This window comes from Protopterus annectens, chromosome 2.part0 (genome assembly GCF_019279795.1).
Source record: "Protopterus annectens isolate FY-2018-M chromosome 2.part0, PAN1.0, whole genome shotgun sequence".
NCBI lineage: Eukaryota > Metazoa > Chordata > Ceratodontiformes > Protopteridae > Protopterus > Protopterus annectens.
Window position 1 is genome coordinate 1,111,591,335 of NC_056728.1, and position 23,994 is coordinate 1,111,615,328.

General features: G+C 44.0%; 1 protein-coding gene across 2 annotated transcripts in view; it reads left to right on the plus strand.

Moving 5' to 3' along the window:
* The window catches only part of CXXC4 (CXXC finger protein 4), a 401,601-nt gene that overhangs the window by 21,807 nt on the left and 355,800 nt on the right, over positions 1-23,994 (plus strand). For both annotated transcript variants that reach the window (XM_044061310.1, XM_044061311.1), the window contains exon 3: positions 20,286-20,411. In XM_044061310.1, the coding sequence (XP_043917245.1) occupies positions 20,286-20,405 (120 nt within the window). In that variant the 3' untranslated portion in view covers positions 20,406-20,411. The remainder of the gene's footprint in view (positions 1-20,285; positions 20,412-23,994) is intronic.

Consider the following 23,994-nt stretch of genomic DNA (forward strand, 5'->3'; position numbering starts at 1 on the left):
AAATGAGGGGAACGATACTGAATCCCAGATTTCCCCTCCATGCTAGTCAGCACCCAACAGTGTAAGAGTAGGAATAGCTTGGTGCAAGCCTAGGAGTTAGCTGACATCATATGGGTGTGTGTCATGCATATTGTAAGCGGATTGGAGCCCTGTGGCTCGGGTTTGCCCTTAGCTTAGCAGAGCTAAGCAAGTGGTTGTATTTGAGGCTGCCTAGCACTCTTTACATTGCCTAAGTGGGTGTGCGCACCGCGCACTGAGTTTTGAAGGGGAAAAAAAAGTAAACCAGGAAATAGCAGCTCTGTGCACATTTGAGCACTGTGTTCGCACGGCGCACCCCCGGGCTTAAACAGGAAGGCAATGGGAAGGGAAAACAGCAGTAGGAAGGTAATCAAGGAGAACTAGCATAGCTGGCAGGTGAAATGTATCAGAATCAGCCAGTTACAGAGGCAGCAGACCAGCCCAGCCCAGAACACTTCTATAAGCTATGCAAACACCTTTCCCTCTGGTTGTTCCCACATACTCTACACCACTGGTGTATACAAGTGGGGAATTTTTAACAAACAAAAGCAACAAAATGATAGGGGCTGCATTAGCTATCATACAACAACATGTGGAAGAGGCTGAGGTTGGTGAGGATGAAAATGCTGTCGACCAACCCACAGTGAGGAGATGGAGAAGAGTGTACAGACCGAGGGTAACCTACCAGGGGCTACATGAGCTGGAGATAGTGGAGCGCTATAGGGTGGACAGGGACCTCCTACAGCAAATTGTTGAGCTGTGCCGGCCATGCCTCACACACAGAACTAACAGAGGGGAACCCATCCCAGTGGATACCAATGTATGTGTAGGCCTAAGAATACTAACTACAGGTACCTTCCAAAGGCCAACTGGGGATATTATGGGGATCTCACAGGCATCAGCATCCAGGGTACTCCAGTTCCTGTATGCCTTGTCAGCACATACCGGTGAGCAACTATATTTCCCAACACCCATGAGGCATTGGCCAGCAATATTCATCTCTTCCACCAAATAGCAGAATATCCTGAGGTAGTGGGTGCTATAGACTGCATGCACATGTGCATCAAAGCACCACCCGGTGAGCAGGGTAGGGTCTACATCAACCACAAGGGCTTCCCCTCCATCAACTGCCAGGTCGTGTGCGATGCTCAGGGCATTATAATGAATATGTGTGCTGCCTGCCCTGGAAGCTATCACGATTCCCACATCTGGCATCTGATGCAGCTGTACCAGAGATTTGCCAGTGGGGACATCCCTTATGGTCACCTAGTGGGGGATGCTGGTTATGCATTGGAGCTGTGGCTGATAGCACCTATCAGAAATGCACACACACCCAAACAAGAACTCCATAATGAGGCACATGCATAGACCAGAGTTGTAATAGAGCGTGTGTTTGGGATGCTCAAGTCACGGTTCCGGTGCCTGGACACATCCGGTGGAGCCTTGCAGTACTCCCCAGCTACATGTACTCAAATTGTCATTGTGTGTTCCATGCTACACAATATGATCCTACAGAAACAGCTGCAGCAGGAGCAGCATGGGGCAGGGCCACACAGCCCCCCACCATTGCCAAGGTCTGCACAAGCACAGAGTGACTTGGAGGAGGAACAACCTGAGCCTGCCCCAGTTGGCAGAAGGAGGCATGCCCAGTATGCCCTGGCCTTGGCAAAGAGGCAATGCATAGCACATACACTGACACAGGAGGGAGCCAGGGAATGACACCTCTCTCTGACTCGCACATACAGTAAAAGGGATGCCAAACATGACACTACCTGTGCTCAACCATGTATTAGGGAGTGTACTATGTGCATCCGACATAGGCAGCTCTTCAGCACCATCCTCAATACTGGCACACCCACAAGGTAAGTCACTCTCCTTACCAATTGCCGAATGGAGTAGTATGTGTTACCTGTATCTATGGTATAGATGTGAGCATGCAAGGTAATCGGGTGGCTGAATGGGATGCCAGCAGATGATATACACCTATAGTGGCAGCATGAGATCTATAACAAATAGTGGTGTGACCGTAGTAGCCAGTACTACACATGGTGACAAAACCCACTGCAGGAAATGTGCTGGGCCACATGTGTGTCCATATGACACACACATGCCAGTCAGGGAGGTTCACATACCCAACAACAGTCTCAACCAGTAGGACAGGTGTAGAAAAACACAAACAAAGGCTGTGCTAAGGCCTCTGAATGATGCCTATGGGTAACCACCCCTCCAGGCCTACACAGACAGACTACATCAGGTCAGGCAGTGGGATGTTAGTTCTGAAGGGTAGGAAGTCATAAACTAATATGTAGGTCAATCAAACCTAAGACCTGTAGTACACTGATATGCCTCTAGTCAGCATGATAAGTTAGAAAACAGAATGAAATGGAGTACCTGACCTACCAGTACAGTCATAGCAAATGTGTACAAGTGTCAGGTGTGCCCCCCCAATCCTATGTAGAAATGTAGAAATAGTGAGGTGTGCCTCCCCAATCCTATGTAGAAATGTAGAAACAGTCAGGTGTGCCCCCACCAGTCCTATGTAGACATGTAGTAACGGTCTGGTGTGCCCCCCCAATCCGATGTACACACATTGTAACAGTCAGGTGTGCCCCCCACATTCTATGTAGAAATGTAGTAACAGTCAGGTGTGCCCCCAATCTGATGTAGACCTGTAGTAACATGTATGTGTAGGTATAATACCAGTGGAGCACAGATGACCAGAGGTGGCCAAGATAGCAGGATAGATTGTAGCATTTATACAATATGCAGGTATGTGTGTGTTAGGTTGGTGTGTGTTTCATATTGTGTGAGAGTGGTCAGTATGTATGCATGTTGAGGTTTGACCTTGTGGCCATTTCCCACTAGTGCCACTGACAGGGCCAAGCCCTCACAACTGCAGTGCCAAAGACAATTCCCTCCAGTATAACACATGCTAGCAGTAAGCCATTGTAAATGTGTGGTGGTAATATGTGTCAACATCTGAAAGATAGACATGGCATGACTGTTGGGCTAGATATACAAGCAGTACACAGGGAAAAGTACCCCAGACATACAGTATATAATGTGTAACCATGTAATGGACACACTCTTGGAATTGTACATACAGGTATGCATCACATTATCTGGGCATGTAGTAGGGAATATCAATATTGTCTTTCTGAACACTTGCAGATCACAAAGGTGATAGGACTGAGGTATTGGGAAACAGCTGATGTCCCTTCACAAGCCAGCATAACTGAAATGCCCCATGCATATCAGTGAGTCAGGTGCAAGTAGTGTCCATAGCACACATGCACCAGCTCACCCAAACACCACCCACAGGTACCTCCCTGGTCGTATCCCTGCTGTTGGGAATGAGTACAATATGACCCCCACCTTTGTTTGGGAATAGCGAAAGAATGCAGCATGCAGTGCAGGTGTCCCATGCAGGTGTGTCGCTAACTGTAAGTAGCACCCTGCCAGCATCCACACCACCTGATCAATATTGATGGAAAGTATTGGCATGAACACCTAGCACACCTACCCTGTCACCCCAGGGGAATATACTGTATGGAAGTCTGGGACTGTAGGACTGACAGAATGCAACGGCCTGCTACAGCTGGCCTGCATCACCACCAAATGGCCTACAGGCCTCTGCCAAAGGCCTGTGTCTCACCTGTACTGCAAATGTATGTTACGTCATTGACACCCAAATAACAACATAACACACTCCACATAAACCATTTGCAAGGCCATGTGGACAAACCACAGTAACATGTCCACCATGTCCACTGCATGAACTGTGGACCAACGCCAAATCACAGCTGTGATGAGGTGATAACTTTAGGGAAAGTAACAGAGAATGTATGCATAATGTATGGAAGAGGATAGAATAATGGGGGAGGGCATGGGCAGCATGGAATGTGCAAGGTCTGACACAGTCATGTGCACATACTATCCCTGGCTGCAAACACAGAAATGGGTGGCTACAAACCTGCCCATACACCACAATAGGGGTAATGTCCTGACTTATGATCCCTGCCTGTGGGTAACCTGTGTGAATTTGTGTAGCTGTGAGGTATTGCTACAGCAAAATAAGACCATAATGTCATGTAGATGGATATACAAGCATGGGATCCTCTGCCAGCACTATACCAAGGTGCTGAACTGGATACACAGACCCAGCAGCCAGTGTCTGCAGCTTCCCCTCCAGAATGCCATAACTTTCCATGAATATGTAGGCATTTGCCCACAATACTGGACACAGCTGCATTCACCCTTGTTCCCCAGGCCATCACTGTGAGCAAGAATGTCCACCTGACAGTACTTGAGGACATAAAACATCACAGTGTATAACAGTACACATTTCTGAATATCACAGTGTATAACAGTACATATGTCTGAATATCTCTGCTAACACCAGTACCATGTAGCAGAAGCAGCACAGACACAATCACCTACAGTACGCACTATCTCTTGCACATGTTGACCCCATATTGCCAACTGATCTACAGATATCCTACAGAAACAGTTTGCTACCTGTAGGTGAAGAACACAAAGGTCTGCACTGGAGTACATACTACCTGGAATGGATCCACACATTAAATACAGAAGGGCATACTAGGCATGCTCACACACTTAAATGAAGCCCATGTCTGCCAACAACAGTGGACCATACATATCTGACAGTTGCAGTTGTTAGTGCATACACTCCTCAGTATGCACCAGTCATGCTTTGCACACACTATGGATAGGAATACAGACATATATCCAAGGACAACACACTATAATATGCCAAAAGTAGACATACATAGATGTGTGGAAGAGAGTGACAGTGACAAAGAGCTTTCCATCATGAGGCCTGTCCCACCCAGCACACAACCAAATGGCTACAACCACATGATGTGTAAATGTCACTCACTGTAGAAATTAGCCACTGGTATCCGTCAACATTACAGACTCTGTGGTGCAAGTCCTAGCTGTGCAACATCGAAACACAAAAAAGCCAGGGGAAACGTTCCGCCAGGCGTATAGCTTAGTAGTAATCCACTCACTGCAAAACACAATGTCAGGTGAAATGAAAGCAGCAATAGTTCGCAACTATAACGTTCATATTTATAACGCAAGAAATCATGATTACTTTTGATTTCATGTTCCAAGCTAGCCAATTCGTTTCTGTAGACTTCCACCTGTTGTGTGTAATGATCAATTAGCATAGTTATATATTCAAAGCTATGCTGGTCAAATAAAGCCAAAAGTTTTTTGTGAAAATCCGATCCTTCCTCCAGGCCCACAGGGAACCTCCACTGCCTCAACCCCTTGGGGACTATTCTCTTATCCAAACATTCAGTTAGGTAGGAGATTTCGAGCTGTAACTTTTTACATCTGAATAACTTGTAGTCGAAATCCCCAATGAGTTCTGCAATGTTGTTAATATTGGCCTCCTCAATGCTCTCTGTATTAACTGCCCCTGTTCCTATGTTGCCAGGGACTGAGAAAAAGTTCTTTCTATTTAAATATAACGATACCGTCGGAACGGAATCGTTTAAAGAAGTAACAGTACCTTGTGTTGCAGTATTCCCCAATACTGTTGCATGCCCTTGTCCGGCAGGAATATCGCTCGAATCCGATGGAGCTGAACTAGTTAGTTGCTGACTTCTAGTTCCCATACTAGGAACCGGTATGCCTCCATCGTTACCAAGATTAGCATCAACAGCATGCGTCGCCTGATGCCCGTTTGCTCTTATGTTAAGAGCATTATCAAGTATGTCCATTCGTTGTGTAAACATATCCATTCTCCCCAGAAGCATGTGAATAAGAGTTGTGAGATCCCCGTCGGCTTTCGCCTCAACATCGTTTAAGTGAATGTCCGAACTGTTGCTTGAATCGCCTCCATCTTGGGAGAAAAGTAAACTCTGCGAGGCAGCGTTTCCCTCGTTGGCCATCACAAACTGAAATTCCAAAAAAGCCAAACAAACTATCGAAACACAAAAAAGCCAGGGGAAACGTTCCGCCAGGCGTATAGCTTAGTAGTAATCCACTCACTGCAAAACACAATGTCAGGTGAAATGAAAGCAGCAATAGTTCGCAACTATAACGTTCATATTTATAACGCAAGAAATCATGATTACTTTTGATTTCATGTTCCAAGCTAGCCAATTCATTTCTGTAGACTTCCACCTGTTGTGTGTAATGATCAATTAGCATAGTTATATATTCAAAGCTATGCTGGTCAAATAAAACCAAAAGTTTTTTGTGAAAATCCGATCCTTCCTCCAGGCCCACAGGGAACCTCCACTGCCTCAACCCCTTGGGGACTATTCTCTTATCCAAACATTCAGTTAGGTAGGAGATTTCGAGCTGTAACTTTTTACATCTGAATAACTTGTAGTCGAAATCCCCAATGAGTTCTGCAGTGTTGTTAATATTGGCCTCCTCAATGCTCTCTGTATTAACTGCCCCTGTTCGTATGTTGCCAGGGATCGTTATATTTAAATAGAAAGAACTTTTTCTCAGTCCCTGGCAACATAGGAACAGGGGCAGTTAATACAGAGAGCATTGAGGAGGCCAATATTAACAACATTGCAGAACTCATTGGGGATTTCGACTACAAGTTATTCAGATGTAAAAAGTTACAGCTCAAAATCTCCTACCTAACTGAATGTTTGGATAAGAGAATAGTCCCCAAGGGGTTGAGGCAGTGGAGGTTCCCTGTGGGCCTGGAGGAAGGATCGGATTTTCACAAAAAACTTTTGGCTTTATTTGACCAGCATAGCTTTGAATATATAACTATGCTAATTGATCATTACACACAACAGGTGGAAGTCTACAGAAACGAATTGGCTAGCTTGGAACATGAAATCAAAAGTAATCATGATTTCTTGCGTTATAAATATGAACGTTATAGTTGCGAACTATTGCTGCTTTCATTTCACCTGACATTGTGTTTTGCAGTGAGTGGATTACTACTAAGCTATACGCCTGGCGGAACGTTTCCCCTGGCTTTTTTGTGTTTCGATAGTTTGTTTGGCTTTTTTGGAATTCTAGCTGTGCAACATGACTGTACAAGGCAGTAGTCATCTAGCAGTTGTATACATGTATCTGCAGAATATAAACCTGCGTGTGTCTGCATGTGGTGTGTCTACCTCTGGATGAATGGATTATGGCCCATGCATGCACACTGCCCTCCCCATAGCCTTACTATGACAAGCCTGCTGATGTCATCCACTTTGAAATACACCTTTGGGAAAAGAGTAGCCCAGTAGTCTCTGTGGCGTGTCTTATAACTGCGTAATGCTCTAGTGTGATAAACTAGCTTGGTAGGAGTTCTAATCATAGACATGGCAACTGTGTGTGTGTGTGTGTGTGTGTGTGTGTGTCTGTGTGTGTCTGTAGGGGGCAATGCTTTTTAGGCTAGTCACACTCACTACAATTCAAATGCCCTAGTTTGGCAAGGCTGCTGATGTAATTCACTGTGAAATACACCTTTGGGGAAGGAGTAACCCAGTGATCTCCGTGGTGCATCCTATAACTGCATAATGCTGTAGTCTGATAAACTAGTTAGGCAGGAGTTCTAATCCCAGACATGGCAACTGTGTGTGTGTGTCTCTGTCTGTGTAGGGGGTAATGCGTTTTAGGCTAGTCACACTCACTACAATTCAAATGCCCTACTTTGGCAAGCCTGCTGATGTCATTCACTGTGAAATACACCTTTGGGAAAGAAGAAGCCCAGTAATCTCCATGGTGCATCCTATAACAGTGTAATGCTGTAGTGTGATATAGTACTTTGATAGGGATTCCATTCACACACATGGCAAGTGTGGATGTGTGTGTGTTTCTTTGTCTGTGTAGGGTGCAAATGCCTTATAGGATAGTCATACTCACTACAATTCAAATGCTCTTGGCAAGGCTGCTTATGTCATTCACTATAAAATACACCTTTGGGAAAGGAGTAGCCCAGTAATCCCTGTGGCGTGTCCTATAACTGCGTAATGCTGTAGTGTGATAAACTTGTTAGGTAGGCATTCTAATCCCAGACATGACAACTGTGTGTGTGTGTGTGTGTGTGTGTGTGTGTGTGTGTGTGTGTGTGTGTGTGTGTGTGTGTTTGTGTTTCTCTGTCTGTGTAGGGAGCAATGCTTTTTAGTCTAGTTTTACTCACTACAATTCAAATGCCCTACTTTACAAGCCTGCTGATTTCATTCACTGTGAAATACACTCTGAGAAAGGAGTAGCCCAGTAATCTCTGTGGTGCGTCGTATAACAGCATATTTATTTATTTATTTTTTAACATTTGTTGACCGGGAAAGTCTGACTAGGTTCCACAGAGCCTGTTTTCAGCAGAGGCCCGGGGAGAAATGCTCCAGATGCATGTCTTTGGAATGTGGGAGGAAACCGGAGTACCCGGAGGAAACCCACGCGGACACAGGGAGAACATGCAAACTCCACACAGAAGGCACCCCAGCCAAGAATCGAACCAGAGAACCTCTTGCTGTGAGGCGACAACGTTAACCGCTGCACCACTGCACCGCCCTAATGATATAGTACTATGGTAGGGGTTCTATTTCCACACATGGCAAGTGTAGATGTTTGTGTTTCTTTGTCTGTGTAGGGTGCCAGTGCTTTTGAGGCCATTCACAGTCACTACAACCTCCAATGACCTTCTTTGGCAAGCCTGCTGTCGTACCCAGTGAAACACACCTTTGGGGAAGGAGTACTCCAGTAATCTCTGTGACGCATCCTGTAACTGCATAATGCTGTAGTGTAATAAACTAGTTAGGTAGGAGTTCTAATCCCAGACATGGCAAGTGTGTGTGTGTGTGTGTGTGTGTGTGTGTGTGTGTGTGTGTGTGTGTGTGTGTGTGTGTGTGTGTGTGTGTGTGTGTGTGTGTGTGTTTGTGTGTGTGTGTCTGTTCTTGTCATTCGTATCCTGTGTGGAGGTGGCTGTGAGTGTGTAACAAATGGACTCATTGTGGAGGGGGGTTTGCAAATGTCTTATATGGTGGCCCTATTATATCACAATGTCCACCTTACAAGGATAACAGATGTGAAATAGCCGAGAGGCTGGGGTGGCAATCCATACCCCTACACATGACATCATGGCCTGGCGAACAAAGTTAGTGACCCTTGTATTACACAGAGAACACTCTCAACCCATGTCTCTTACACAAACACACTTGCCTAGGCAACAACCGCTATGTTGGTGGTACCCTGCATATTATCCACAGATAGTAACCATGGTCTGATTGCAGTAGACTACAGAGTGCATGGCACCCTGTCCATCAGTACAATCGGCACGGACATGCAGACCATGTGTGCCTTCACTATGTTCTCCACTGGACACCTGCAACACCTGTGATGCCATCAAATGTGACCCACAAAGGACATACCATGCCTTAAACACATGCCCTGTATGGACAGATGCCACTGACACCAGGGAATACCTGCATCATGCTATCAATGTAGGTGCAGGGTCAACCTGCTGTCCATTACCAGTTCCCAGCACATGAGGCCAGGACAGGCACATCTGATGATAACAATCTGTGTACACAACATGGGCCAGACACCCCAGGTACAGTTCCATATGTCACTGTACATGCATGTGGGATGTGTGCACATCCCAGACAGCATCCATGTCATGGACTAAAGAACACATACATGGCAAGCATTGTACAGCAATGGCCACAGACAATAGTTACCCAGATGAATGGATGGTGAATACAATACCCACCTGTGTGGGCCAGTACAGACACTGCAACCCTGAGCCACACTGCAGACCACTGTCATGTGGCGTGATGCCAAGGTATACCCTTCACCTAGCCGTGTATAGCCTTCTGCCACAGTCAACCGCTACACACCTGTGAAGCAATGCACTCATGCATGTCAGTACTGGCACCCTTTGTCTGTGTGTGTGATGTATGATGTTTTCGACCATATTCACACTCACTACAACCCCCATTGGCATACTGAAGCATGCTGTCTGATGTCAGACACCTTCACATACCCTTTGCCCATATAACCTCCGGATAACCCCTGTGGTGCATGTGATACCTGCACAGTACTGTATTGTAGCAAACTAACTAGTTAGGAAGTGTATTCCTGACCCTGCCAAGTGCATCAGTGTGTGTAAGTCCCTGAGGGAGTGTGGCTGTGTTGACACTGACACCTGTTCATGTGGACATGCACGTGTACTACACCTACCGTATCGCTACCATATCACTGTTGCAGATGTCACTCACCATCACATATATGTTTGGACAGCTTCTCAACATGTAAGCTATGTGGCACATGCAATAACTGCATAGCCATGTGATAGCAATACATAGTCAGGGGTATGAAACCCTGCACTGGTAGGTGTGTGACACAAACGTGCTTAGGTTTTACTCTCCCACCCCCTCCCTGACTTACTTTGTCTCTGTCTCTCTCACTCCCTCTCTGGTGGATGTGGAGAACTACACCTGCTTTGCTTAGGCAGCATGTGTTTTGTAAGTGATGCTCCTGATCAGCTGATGGCCTCTGTATGAATTCCAGCCCTTCTCTAGCTGATTTCATGTGGAACAGCTGTGGTAGCATTCCTATAGCCAATTGCATGGAAACACACTCCAATATCTAGAAACATCATGTTGGTGTTGGGCCTTTGCATTCACTGTGAGCAGGACCTAGATCTGTTGTTTGGCAAACAGCATCACAGATTGAGTTGGGATTTACCTCTAACATACACTCTGGAAACAGGCCAACACATAAGAGGGGGATGTGCCTGACATGACTACAGAATGTAAGTGCTGCTATTCTGCATTTGTAGTAATGTTGGTTTAACAGGGAGTGTGTGGACATGGTTGGTCTACATGTTTTAATACCTGTCATGACAGTGCTATGTTTTTTAGGAAACCCCCATCTGTAGGGTCATCTGCAGACTGGGCAGTATGTAGTGCCTTTTGTTTCTTGTGTTACTCACAGAGCACTTATCTGAGAACTGCAGAAGCATAGTGTGAGGATTGCAGTCAGTACATGGTGACAGCCATTAGAGTTACTGACTTCATATTCCTCATAGGACATATGTCACAACAAACCCTGTTACAACAGAAAATGTATGAGGTTATCACAGCAACATGTCAATATTGGTCCTGTGTTTGTGCCTCCAGCCAAAACTCTGTCAGTCTTTGTACATATGTCATGCAGTAAGAGGTGCATGTGTTCTGTACACCATTATTTATTGACATCATATCTGATAACAAGCAAGTGAGATATCAGACTGCTACAGATGTTATGTACAGTAGGGGTTATATTTGAGGGCATAATCTGGGCATTCTGTGGTTGTGTGTACAGTACTGAGCTCTGTGGTTATGGTGATTGTCGACAGTGTGTGTATTGCGAATATGTACCTTGGCCTGTGAACAGACTGTGGTAGATGTCATTGTTCTTGGTCCTCTTCTATCTGATGTTACATGCTGCTCCAGTGTATGGTACCCTATCAGCTTACATGTTTACACCACAGACAGGCATCGGACCACACTATGTAGTGACGCAGTATATGGGGTTAGTGTGTGAGTGGAACATATGAGGATGGTGTTGATCAGACAGTCCATATACTGTAATATTAAGCTAGCTTACCATATGTGGCTGTGGCTGTGTTCACATTGGTTGTGGTTATGCACTTTCACACAGGTGTCTGTTACTCTGTGCTGTAACATGCCTGTAGAGCCTGTGAAGATTGGGTGAAGATAGGTGAAGGCTGCCAGCCTAGCCAGATAGAATTTTGTAAATAATTCTGTCATCTGTAAATATTAATGTAAACCACAGGCTTGTTGTCTTAAATGGTAAAATTTGTGTTAAATGTGGAACTGAAAAAAAATGTAAAAACAGTGCACTCTACTGACCAAGTAAAGCATGTTGTGACCCTTTGGTGTTAAAAGTTGGAGCCATTAAGTCTAGAGTGAGGCATCCTGCTTATTGTTTTAAGGCCAGAGTTAATGGCCAGAATTTGCTTGCTTAAATGTCCTTTATTGCTCTGGTTTCTGCCCAGAGGTGAAGAATGGAAACGTAGTTTATGTTAGCCTGGGAACCCAGGGAAGTGTGAAAAATAATGTAATGTGAACAAGGAATGCGATTTTAGAAACAGGGAATCATTAAGCATTTTGGTCTTGACCATCCAACTCACCAGCACTGTCTTGCTCTGTATGTAAGTTTATCTTAGACTTGTGTTTTCTCTTAGTCTAATCTTTCTAGTTTCTATCTTTTTCTGTTTTTCTGTGATGTCAGAACTGTAATACTGAATTATTTTAAGTATCTCTCTGTGATCTGTGAACTCTTGACTAGCACTGTGTAGTAAAAAGTATTCTCTTATGTTTTGACTATTTGTTATTAAATATTTTTAAACGCTTGCAACTGTGGCTGTTTTTGTACATATCATTTAAGCTCTTTAGAGTACTTGCATGCCTTTGCAAAATTGTACAAATCCACTTCAATAGCTTTAACCCTGGGCTATACTACTCATTGGATAATAATATTGCACAGTAATAATTGGACACCCTTTTAATGGCCTTTGTGTAGCTGATAAATATTAGTGGGTGGTGGCAGCTGGTACTACTGTATAGTCTGGGAAAAAGGGGCACAGCTGGAGAACCTGTGCCAGCCTTCCCTGGGAGTGTCTGTGTGGTTGTATAAACTTTTCTCAAAGTGTGTGTGTGTGTGTGTGTGTGTGTGTGTGTGTGTCAGCTACTTGGGCAGGAACATGAAGCACTGGTTGGACAGATAGGGTGCTGGAGGTTTTAGCTTGCCCACTAGGCTGAGATCTGGACCCTATAGCTGTGCCAGTGGGGTGTCTTATTGGGGACCTGGAGAGCAAGAGAGCGACCAACCCTGGACTGACTGTGATCTGTGTGTGCTCTTAAGGGAAATTGCACTTTACTGTGTGTATTTGTTATCCTTTCCTCCTATAAGAGACGCCCCTCACTGGTGTTAGGGGTGAGGATTGAGGCTCCTTGATTGCTGGGCCAGGGTACGGGTGTCACATATTATTTGTTTGGCAGTTGTGGGATAACCACACCACATATTAATTGGTTGGCAAATACTAATTGGCTTGTAGTGGTGTGGGTAGAGTTAATTCCTGTAGCTGGTGTACAGTGAGCTCTGAAGGTGTTTTGTACTCTAAATCAGCCATACAGTGAATACTCATTAGAGTTCAGATCACAATTGTTTTATTTCTTTTGTTAGCTTAGTTAGTCAGGGTAAGCAGGCAGCATGTCAGCAGAGGAGTGTGGAAAGTTGACAAGGAGATAGCTGGCAGAGATGTGCCAGGCTAGGGAACTGGTGCATGGAACCCTGACTAAGGCAGACCTGATTGCAGCCTTGGTTATAGCTGCATCAGAAAACAGCAACCAGGAGGAAAAGGAGAGGCAGAGGCAGCATGAGAAGGAGATGCTGACTCTTTGTCAGAGTCATGGAGGTAATGGGGAAGGGAGTAACTGGACCCTAGAAGCACAAAAAGGTCAGTAAATTTCTTCTGCAGTTTAAAGAGGGGGATCATTTTTATAGTTTCATTCATATGTTTGAGAGGGTATGCAAACAGTATGGTGTTGACCAAAGGCTCTGGGTACAGTTCCTGACTCCCTTACTCCATGGTAAAACTGTGACTGTTTCATCAAAAATGTCTGATGTTGCATGTTTTGATTATACTGCTTCTGAAAATCACTTGTTAGAATTGTTTAAGCTAACACCTGAAATGTATAGGAAAATGTTTTGTGAGCATAGACGCAAGGCAGATGAAAGTGTGTGTGAATATGTTGCTGAACTGAGCACTTATTTCCATAGGTGGGTGAGTGGATGTCAGGTCACCACTTTTGAAGGGCTGGCAGATCTTTTGGTGAGACAAGCCCTTAGCAGTTTGCCTGATGACATGAGTATCTGGTTAGCTGATAGACAGTGTGCCACTTCAGATGAGTTGGGGAAGAAAGGCGACCTGTACCTGGCAAGCAGGGCAGCCCTGCAGAGGAAAGGGACCCCACTACTGCTCATGGGTCTAAAGGATCCCATGGTGGGCAGCACAGACTACCCCAACAGAATCTGCCAGTAGTAGGGGAAGCCACTAGTCCAGGCACACATCCAGAAGCTAGGGTTAAATGTTTTGAATGCAGCCAGTGGGGCCATGTGGCATACAGGTATCCACAGAGGCCAGGAGGGGAACAAAAGTGAGGGAGCCAGTAAGAGGGAAAGGCAAAATGCCAATAGTAGGTTGTCTTGGGACAACAGGGGTACCATACTACCCCCAGAGGTTATATCCTATTGTAGTGAATGGCAAAGAGGCCATTGCCAAGAGAGACACAGCCTCTGATATAACCATTGTAATGCATGCAATGGTTACAGAGGAGCACTACTTGCCTGGGCAGTCTACTCCATTCAGGGCTTTAGGAAGGATCCCATTCCCAATATCTTTGGCTATGGTTCACCTTGACTGGGAGGGTGGAAAAGGAAGCCAGTAAGTAGGTGTGTTTGAGGATATACCTGCAGATGTCCTGTTAGGGAATGGTTTTGATAGTGCAGTATCCTGTGCTTGTGCAGTTACACGCAGTCAGACTTGGAGACAAGCAGGTAAGTCTGGTAGCATGGGAGAGACCCAGACAGACTGCATACTTGCAGCCAGGACTGGTGATGTGGTGAATTCAGGGAGGGAGCTACCCTGTAGCAGTGAGACTGAAGGTGAACCACAGCTGCTTGGAGATACTGATGGTCCCTTGGACAGAGTGACTGCAAAGGTAGCCGTGAGTAGTAGTACCCAGGCTGACAGTGATGCACCACTGTCAGAGGATGCCAAACTTCCTGTGGAAGGGGAGCTGGGAAGGGTTATAAGGAGAGAGTTGAGACAGGCTCAGCTCTCAGACCCTACATTGCAAGGCCTGAGGCAGGTAGCTAGGGAGGCACCTGATTCTCAAGGAAAGGGGAAATCTGTACACTGGGACAAAGGGTTACTATACAGAGAGTGGACCCCTGAGGGAAGGCTAGAAGGTGAGAGAGTACAGCAGTTGGTAGTGCCTAGAGCCTACCGTCTGGCACTTCTAGCCATAGCCCATGATATTCCCTTTGCAGGTCTTATGGGCATAAAACTTACAAAGATGTGTATTATGCAGAACTTTTATTGGCCTGGAATTTCTACAGATGTAACAGGGTACTGCAGGACCTGTGAGCAGTGCCAAAAGGTAGGCAAGGCAGGAGACAAGATAAGAGCTCCTTTGATGCCTTTTCCTGTGATTGAGGAGCCATTTCAGAGGGTAGCTATGGATATTGTGGGTCCTCTGAGTACCCAAGTTCCACAGGGAAAAAGTATATCCTGGTGGTAGTGGATTATGCAACATGATACCCTGAGGTGGTGGCTTTGTCCTCCATTGAGGCAGAGAAGAGGGCAAATGCTTTGTTAGAGATTTTCAGCAGGGTAGGTTTCCCAAAAGAAATACTGACTGACAGAGGTGCCAATTTCGTGTCAGACCTGCTAGCTTGTCTGTGGAAGTCCTGTGGGGTGAAGCACATGAAGACCACCCCCTACCATCCCCAGACTAATGGTCTTGTTGAGAGGTTAAACTCTAAAATCAAGTCCATGCTATGAGCGTTTTCAGATCAGTTTAAAAGGGAGTGGGACAAATATTTGCCCCATCTGATGTTTGCTTACAGAGAAGTTCCCCATGAATCCACAGGTTTTTCACCATTTAAGTTGCTGTATGGGCATAAGGTGAGGGGACCTCTAGATTTAATTTGAGATGAGTGGAAAGGTGAGTGTGAGTCTCACAAGGAGTCTGTTGTGGCATATGTCCTAAACCTCAGGATAAGGCTCAGGGAACTCATGGGCTTGGCCCAGGAGAACCTGGCAGAAGCCCAAAAACACGAAAAGGTGTGGTTTGACAGGAATGCTTGAGCTAGAGAGTATGCTGTGGGGCAGCAGGTAATGGTTCTCATTCCTGTCAGACACAACAAACTGCAAGCAGCTTGGGAGGGACCCTACAAGGTGGTAAGAAAGGTAAGTGACGTTAACTACATGGTGGAACTGCTAGGCAGATGGCAGGGGCACAAATTGTACAATGTTAACATGATGAAACCTTACCATGATAGGGAGGCCCTTGTGCTGAGCATTTGCAGTGAAATGCAGGAGGAGTCTGAGGGAGATTTGGGGACTAATCTCCTCAGTGAGGCTTGAGCTGACACCTCAGTGGAAGGGGTAGCAATGTCCCAGCAGCTATCTCCTACCCAGGTTCGAGAAATCCAAGCAGTGTTGCAGGAATGTGGGGACATGTTCACTGGAAAACCAGGGTGCACCCACCTGTTGCAGCACCAGGTGGATACAGGACCCCAAAGGCCTATTAGGCAGGCCCCTTATAGAGTGCCTGAGAGAGTCAAACAGACTCTGAGGGAGGAGGTACAGGAGATGTTGGAACTAGGGGTGATTCAAGAGTCCAGCAGTCCCTGGGCCTCCCCAGTGGTGCTGGTGCCAAAGAAGGATGGCAGCACCAGGTTCTGTGTGGACTACAGGAAATTAAATAGTCACACAGAGTCAGATGCTTACCCCATGCCTAGGACAGATGAGGCCCTAGAGCAGCTGGATGGGGCTAAGTATCTTACAACCATTGATCTTACCAAGGGTTTTTGGCAGGTGCCCTTGACTCCCAGTGCTAGAGAGAAGTCAGCCTTTGTAACTCCTTTTGGCTTGTGTGAGTTCACAAAGATTCCCTTTGGGATGAAGAATGCCCCAGTGACTTTCCAGAGGCTGGTAGATCGTATCCTAGCAGGAGGGTTTGCCCTTGTTACCTAGATGATATTGTCATCTGAAGCCATTCCTAGCCAGAGCACCTTCAGCATGGCAGGGAGGTGCTGGGCAGACTACAGAGGGCAGGGTTGACCATTAAGCCAAGCAAATTTCAGGTGGGTATGGCGGAGGTCTCCTACTTGGGATATACAGTGGGGAGTGGTAAGATAAGGCCAGAACCTGCCAAAGTGGAAGCCATTCAGGCATGGCCTGCACCTGTTACTAAAAAGCAGGTGGGGGCATTTTTAGGGATAGCAGGATACTACAGAAAGTTCATCCCCAATTATAGTACCATAGCTACTCCCCTCACAGACCTGACAAGGAAGAAAAGGCCAGATAAGGTAGTGTGGGCCCCAGCATGTGAGCAGGCATTCCAGAAGCTTAAAGAAGCTTTGGGAGGACCCCCCTGTGTTAGCCAGTCCAGATTACAGCAAAGAATTTGTTGTGCAGGTGGATGCTTCAAACCATGGGGTGGGGGCTGTACTTAGCCAGATTTCTGCAGAGGGGGAAGAGCACCTAGTGGTTTATCTCAGTCGTAGGTTCTAACCCAGGAAGGAATGCTGTGCAGCTGTAACAAAAGGAATGTCTAGCCAAAGTGTGGGCACTGCAGAAACTTCAGCCTTATCGTTATGGAAGAAAATTCACTGTTATGACAGACCAAAACCCCCTAATATGGTTAAACAGAGGCAGTCTGCAAAATGCCAAGTTGCTAAGATGGAGCCTAGGGTTGCAAGCATATATGTCAGTGCAGCACCACAGTGGGTTTACCAATGCCAATGCAGATGGGCTCTCAAGACAGGGAATGGGGTGAGGTACACCCAGATAGACTTGACCCTCTCATGCGGTGTTTCTCAAGGGTCACTTGAAAATCTAGCTTAAGAGTTCTCCGGGGGGGGGGGTATGATGACTGGTAGAGAAATGTGAAGGCTGCCAGCATATGAATGTAAACTACAGGCTTGTTGTTTTAAATGTAAAGAATTACTGTTACATGTGGAACTGGAAATAAATGTGACAACAATGTACTCTACTGACCAAAGTAAAGCATGTGGTGACCCTTTGAAGCAGCAGTGGTACTGAAAAGTCTAGATGAAGGAATTATTACTGTTGTTTTAACCAAGAGTTAAATTGCTAGATTTAAACATGCAAATGTATTTTTATTGCTGTGTTCCTGACCAGCTAAAAGGTAACAAAAGGGAGATGTTAAGAATGTAAATGCAGTTAATGTGTAGCTTGGGAACACCAGGAAAGTGTAAAAAGATGATGTAATGTTTATCAGAATTAATTTAAACAGAGAGAGTCAGAAGGCATTAAGCATTTTTGTCTGAACATCCAACTCAGCACTCTGTCTGTTGTCATTTTCTTGTAGAAAGCTAGAAGTTATAAAGATTAGACTTTGTTTTTTCTGTGATGTCAGAACTCTACTACTGATTTATTTTAAGTATTTCTGTGTGATCTCTGAACTCTTGACTAGCACTGTCTGTGTAGTAGAAAGTATTGTCTTGTGGTTTTAATTATTTATTATTAAATATTTTAAAACCTTTTAACTGTGGCTGGTTTGTGTAGAGATAGGTTAAGCTCTGGAGTGCATTGCATATTTATAGAGTTTACTGTCCAAGTCACTCCAAATAAGCTTTGACTGATTAGTCACACTTACCAATTGGATAATAATATTGCACAGTAATAATTGGACACCCTTTTAAGGGCCTTTGAGTAGCTGATAAATATTAGTGGGTGGTGGCAGCTGGTACTACCGTATAGTCTGGGAGAAAGGGGCACAGCTGGAGAACCTGTGCCAGCATTCCCCAGGAGTGTCTGTGTGGTTATATAAACGCTTATCTCAAAGTGCATGTGTGTGTGTGTGTGTGTGTGTGTGTGTGTGTGTGTCAGCTACTTGGGCAGGGACATGAAGCACTAGTTGGACAGAGAGGGTGCTAGAGGTCTTAGCTTGCCCACTAGGCAGAGATCTGGACCCTACAGCTGTGCCAGTGGGGAGTCTTATTGGGGACCTGGGGAGCAAGGGAGCGACCGGCCCCGGACTGACCGTGATCTCTGTGTGCTCTTAAGGGAAATTGCACTTTACTGTGTGTATTTGTTATTCTTTCCTCATATAGGAAATGCCCTCTCTGGTGTTAGTGGTGAGGGCTGAGGCTCCTTGATTGCTGGGCCAGGGTGCGGTGTCACACCCTCTATACTCCAAATGTGGAGTTTCACCTTCACACCCTTGATAACTAAATATACTGACTCTGATACTTAATTAGAACAATAGAATATCCCCTTTTGACTTATTTAGTCCTGTCTTGCAATCACTGTGTTTAATAATCTGAGGTGCAGTAGCAATCACTGTGCTTAATAATCTGGGGTGCAGTAGCAATCACTGTGCTTAATAATCTGGGGTGCAGTGGTTAAGTCCACACATTGGGGGCAGGAACACACCCCATCCACAACATATTTTACAAATGTCCCTGACTTCCTCTCATATGCAATGGTAGGATAAGTGATTAGACATTTTGATAGTGCTAATCAGTGGGTATTTAAAGCAAACACAGATTTTACATGGTAAGAACTCCCTAAATTGTTTCTTGACCACTGTTTGAGCTTGCTGCAATACTCTTCATTTGGCAACTAGCACACATCTCTACCCTTACCTGCTTAAGGTATCCGTCAGCACTGGCATGCACATATGGATTATTGGTGCAGCTGTGCTACCCATCTGACTCTGTTAGGGGTAAAACTACACAAACACGACATGCATCCTCCTCAACAGTCACTGGCTCAGTTCAACCAGCCCAGTCTTAACTGTGTGTCCAGTTATCGAAGCACGGTCACTGGGAGTGCAGTCAGTAGTAAACCTTAATAGCAGCAGAGTTGCTAGCTTGGCCCAAACTTTCAAATACTTGCAATGAATTATCAAAGTCAGGGAAATGTGTGCCTTTTAAGATAAGAATTCCACAGTAAAAGGGAGTATTGTTTGGAAATGCTGGAAAGCTAACACAAGTGTAATGTGATTTTTTTTTTCACAGAGAAGGGTTCAGTAGAATAGAACAGTATTCTGTTAAATAGGTTGTGGATTCAAAAACTGGCAGGGAACTCAAGATGTCTTAATGACACAGGACAGACAAGGCCTTCTTGGATACAATCAGGTGCAAGGAAAAACAAAGGTTCACTTGCAATGATAGGCTGTCTGCAGGAGAGGGTAATGGCCATATTGGGCATACTGGATGACTCAGATAAAATACAAGTTCATTTACAGTGGCAGAATAAGGGAGGCATAAAATACATAAAACATAACTTAAAAAGTGCCTCAGTCTCTCTCTGTCTCTCTGTATTTGCCTTTTTGTATATATTTATATATGAAGTACATGTTTCTGAATTGCACTGTATACATGAAGTAGTACACTTTGACCACTGCAGTCTTACTTCTGTAGTAGTCATGACTGCATTTGAAAAAGGCTGCATCATTTGATTTGCTGTAAAAATGCAGTTTGAATTTTTTTACTTTTAGAATAATTCGTCAAGTGGGATCAGGAGCTCTTGGAACAACTGTGGTTTGGATGCAGTCTTTAATAACCACTTGGCTGTGAACATCCCAGGAAAAGTCCTTCCTAATGGACACTTTTGCTAGTATGAAGTAAGTATGCTAAAAATATTTCATATAGTTAACATTAGGTCTTCCCTTTTTATGTTTTTGTTTAGTATTGTTACCTGTCTCTTCATTTATCATGATGACATAAAGCTCACATACTCCTGGATGAGTTGTCCTGGCTAAATTATGTATTTCAGTACATACCATTAAAGTAATTTAGATTGCTATAAAACATTTTACTGAAAACCTACGGACTTTCAGAATCATATGAGTTAATTACCAGCAGCAAGCAGCTATGGCTGCAAGTTGATGGAGAATAAAAGAATGTTGTATGTGGCAGATATTGTACTGATAAGGTAAATAAATGCATGAGACATACCTTTATAAGAATGGCTTTGCTTTTGGTAATTAACAGTCATCTGTAAATGTATAATAATGCATGAAAGTTGATGTGCAAACTATTAGTAGAAGGTTTTTGCTGCCATTCGTTTGGCAGTAAAATTTTTATTTTTGTGAGCACTTCAATAGGACTCATTTTATTCATAGAAGATGACAAACCATTTTTCCTGAAACAAGCATAATCATAAACTTTCCTGGACTGACAGTCACATAAACGTTATTCACATGAACGTTAAGAAATATCCAGGACACTAAAGTAATCTGCAAGCCAGAAATGCTTTCACTTGTTAGTTAACGCATTTTTTTAAGTGAATGTGTGAGTACTGTATGTGTACGTGTGTTTCTCTGTCTCTTTCATATATGTATATATGTTTGTGTGCACATATCTGTACACGTTTGTGTATAAACATGTATGTGTACATATGTATATATGTGGGTATGCATATGTCCATATATATAAATACACAAATACATAGGTGTCTGCATGTATGTGTATGTATAAATATACATCTGCATAAGTATATGAATGTGTACCCACATATATACATATATCAAGATGAATTTCTTAGCATCCATGTCTCTATCACATAATAAGCTGGTTATGACTGGAGACCTAATCATAATTTTCTATATTACATATGCACAATATAAAATATACACAGATATTAGATATATGTATACTATACATAGAAAATAAATATATGTACACAGTTTGTGTATTTATATGTGTGTGTGTATATATATATATATATATATATTATATAAAAACACACGTATATATAAATACATAAAATGTTGCAAGTGTTTCAGTGACCTATGTTATAGTTCTAGATTTATCAAAAGCGTTTGATAAGGTATCACACAATAAACTCGTACAACAACTTTCTACCATGGATCTTTCACAAACCACCCAACAGTGATTCACTAGTTACCTCACTGACAACAATGTGTAAAATGGCAAAATAGTCTGCCTCAGTACCAGGTCAGTAACACTGGAGTGTCCCAGGGGTCCATTCTAGGACCGTTGCTCTTTAACATCTTTATTGACAACTTATACACCATCTCTCCTTAAAGCCATATTATACAATATGCTGACAATTTCACAATTATTTCATCCTCATACAGCATTGAGCACCTCCATCAAATAACCCAGAATTTCTTTAGCTCTGTGGAATCTTGGCTGAATGAAGCACAGCTACTCCTTAACCCAAATAAGACAAAACTGCTATTTTTCACACCACAGTCTTCTATATTTGATTTTAAAATATACACACAGAATAATAATGAAATTAAATTGTCATCGAAGTAAAGCTACTAGGCATTACCATAGATCACAAACTCACATTTGAACAACACATTCTCAATGCCATTAAAAACCACAAACTACAAACTATGAATATTGTACAGACATAAAGATTTCATGGATAGCTCAACCAAAAAAACACTAGCCAATACGTATTTGTTCACTTCTCTATGACATGGGACACCCCCATTTTATTAATTACATAAAACTTTGACAAACTTCAGTCTTGTTATTACAAGATATCCAGATTTGCCTCTGGCATACCCTATTACGTACACCACTGCCATACCCTAAAAGAACTAATCTGGCTCCGTTTTACCCACCATCTTGACTTCCTGCAGCTATCTCTAGCAAATAAAATGATATACAAACCTGACAGTTGGCTGGCCTTAAAATCAATACTGCACTCCTATATCACCACCAGAACCCTCCGTTCCGAAAACAAACAACTTCTAATTGTACACTAACCAAACATAAGCACCGGCCACTGTCTTTACTTCTATGCAATTGCAGTTAATATCAGAGCCATAGACTGCCTCAAGAGTTTTAAGCTGACACTAAAAGACTGCCTTCTTAAGTCCCATATATGCCCCTTGTACCTTAACAGAAAGATAATCATTTTGACAATTCCCATTATAATTCAGCATAACTTCCAACTACATGTATTTGCCAATCTCATAATCAAGTCTTTGTAACAGCACTTGGAATTTCTGTAAGCAGAGCATGATTTATCTGTTTGAATCTTGTAGAATTTGCAGTGGCGGTTCGTGCCCTTGGACTGCAAAAAGAAAAGAAAAACAAACTAAAAAATAATTAGTGAGTCCCAGACCTCCGCGCATGCGTGCTCGATGTTCCCGAGCTCCACGCATGCGTGCAGGAATCCAGACTGGTTAAACAGCAGTCTGGATTAGGAGAGAAGGCATCAGACTACAGATGCCACAGAAGTCTATGCAGTTACAGCTGCATAGACTGGAAGGGGATCAGACTGCAACATTTGCAGGCTGGATATTTACAGCTGCTCTTGCAGGACCGCAAAGTGAATTGAATTTCAACAGAGCTTGTGTGTGACAGGCAGGACTGAGCTTTGAAGTTGCATTTCAGACAAACCTGGAACGGACAGACTCCAAACTCAGGTTTTTTTTTTGTGTGTGTGTGTGTGTGTGTGTGTGTGTGTGTGTGTGTGTGTGAAATGCCTCAATTAAATATACCTGGTGGCTAGAGAGAACAACTCAGGCTCAAAACTGGTGGCTAGAGAGAATAACTCAGGCTGAAACCCTGTACGTTGGATGCAGGAAGCAAGAGGCTGAATTCCCTACCCACGACCACTTATGAAAATTATTCGCATTTTTGCTTCATATTTTTGTTCTGTTCTGTTCTTCATGAAATCTGTGGTTTTCTCAATTTTGAATTCACTAAATAAAAACAGACATTTGAATTTCAGACTTCACATTCTTCAGAAAGTACATGGTAACACAAAACCTTTAATTCTAGCAATTTTCTAAGTTTATAAGATAAATATTTGGGGTGACTGCAGTGGTGCAGTGGTTAGCGTTGCTGCCTCACAGCAAGAGGTTCACCAGTTCGATCCTCGGCTGGGGTGCCTTCTGTGAGGAGTCTGCATGTCCTCCCTGTGATCGCATGGGTTTCCTCTGGGTGCTCCGGTTTCCTCCCACATTCCAAAGACATGCTGTAGGTGGACTGGACACTCTAAATTGGCCCTAGGCATGAGTGCGTGTGCCTTCTGTGGAAGGTTGGGTGTCGGGCTGGCAACTCGACACCATAAAACTCCACTTCCAATCATAAGCAGGCAGGTGATCTGCTGTGGCGACCCCTAACTGGGAAAAGCTGAAAGAAGATAAGATAAATATTTGAAATTTATCCCTATTTTTGGGGCTGTATTCCCTATATTGGCTTTGTCCAGGTTTT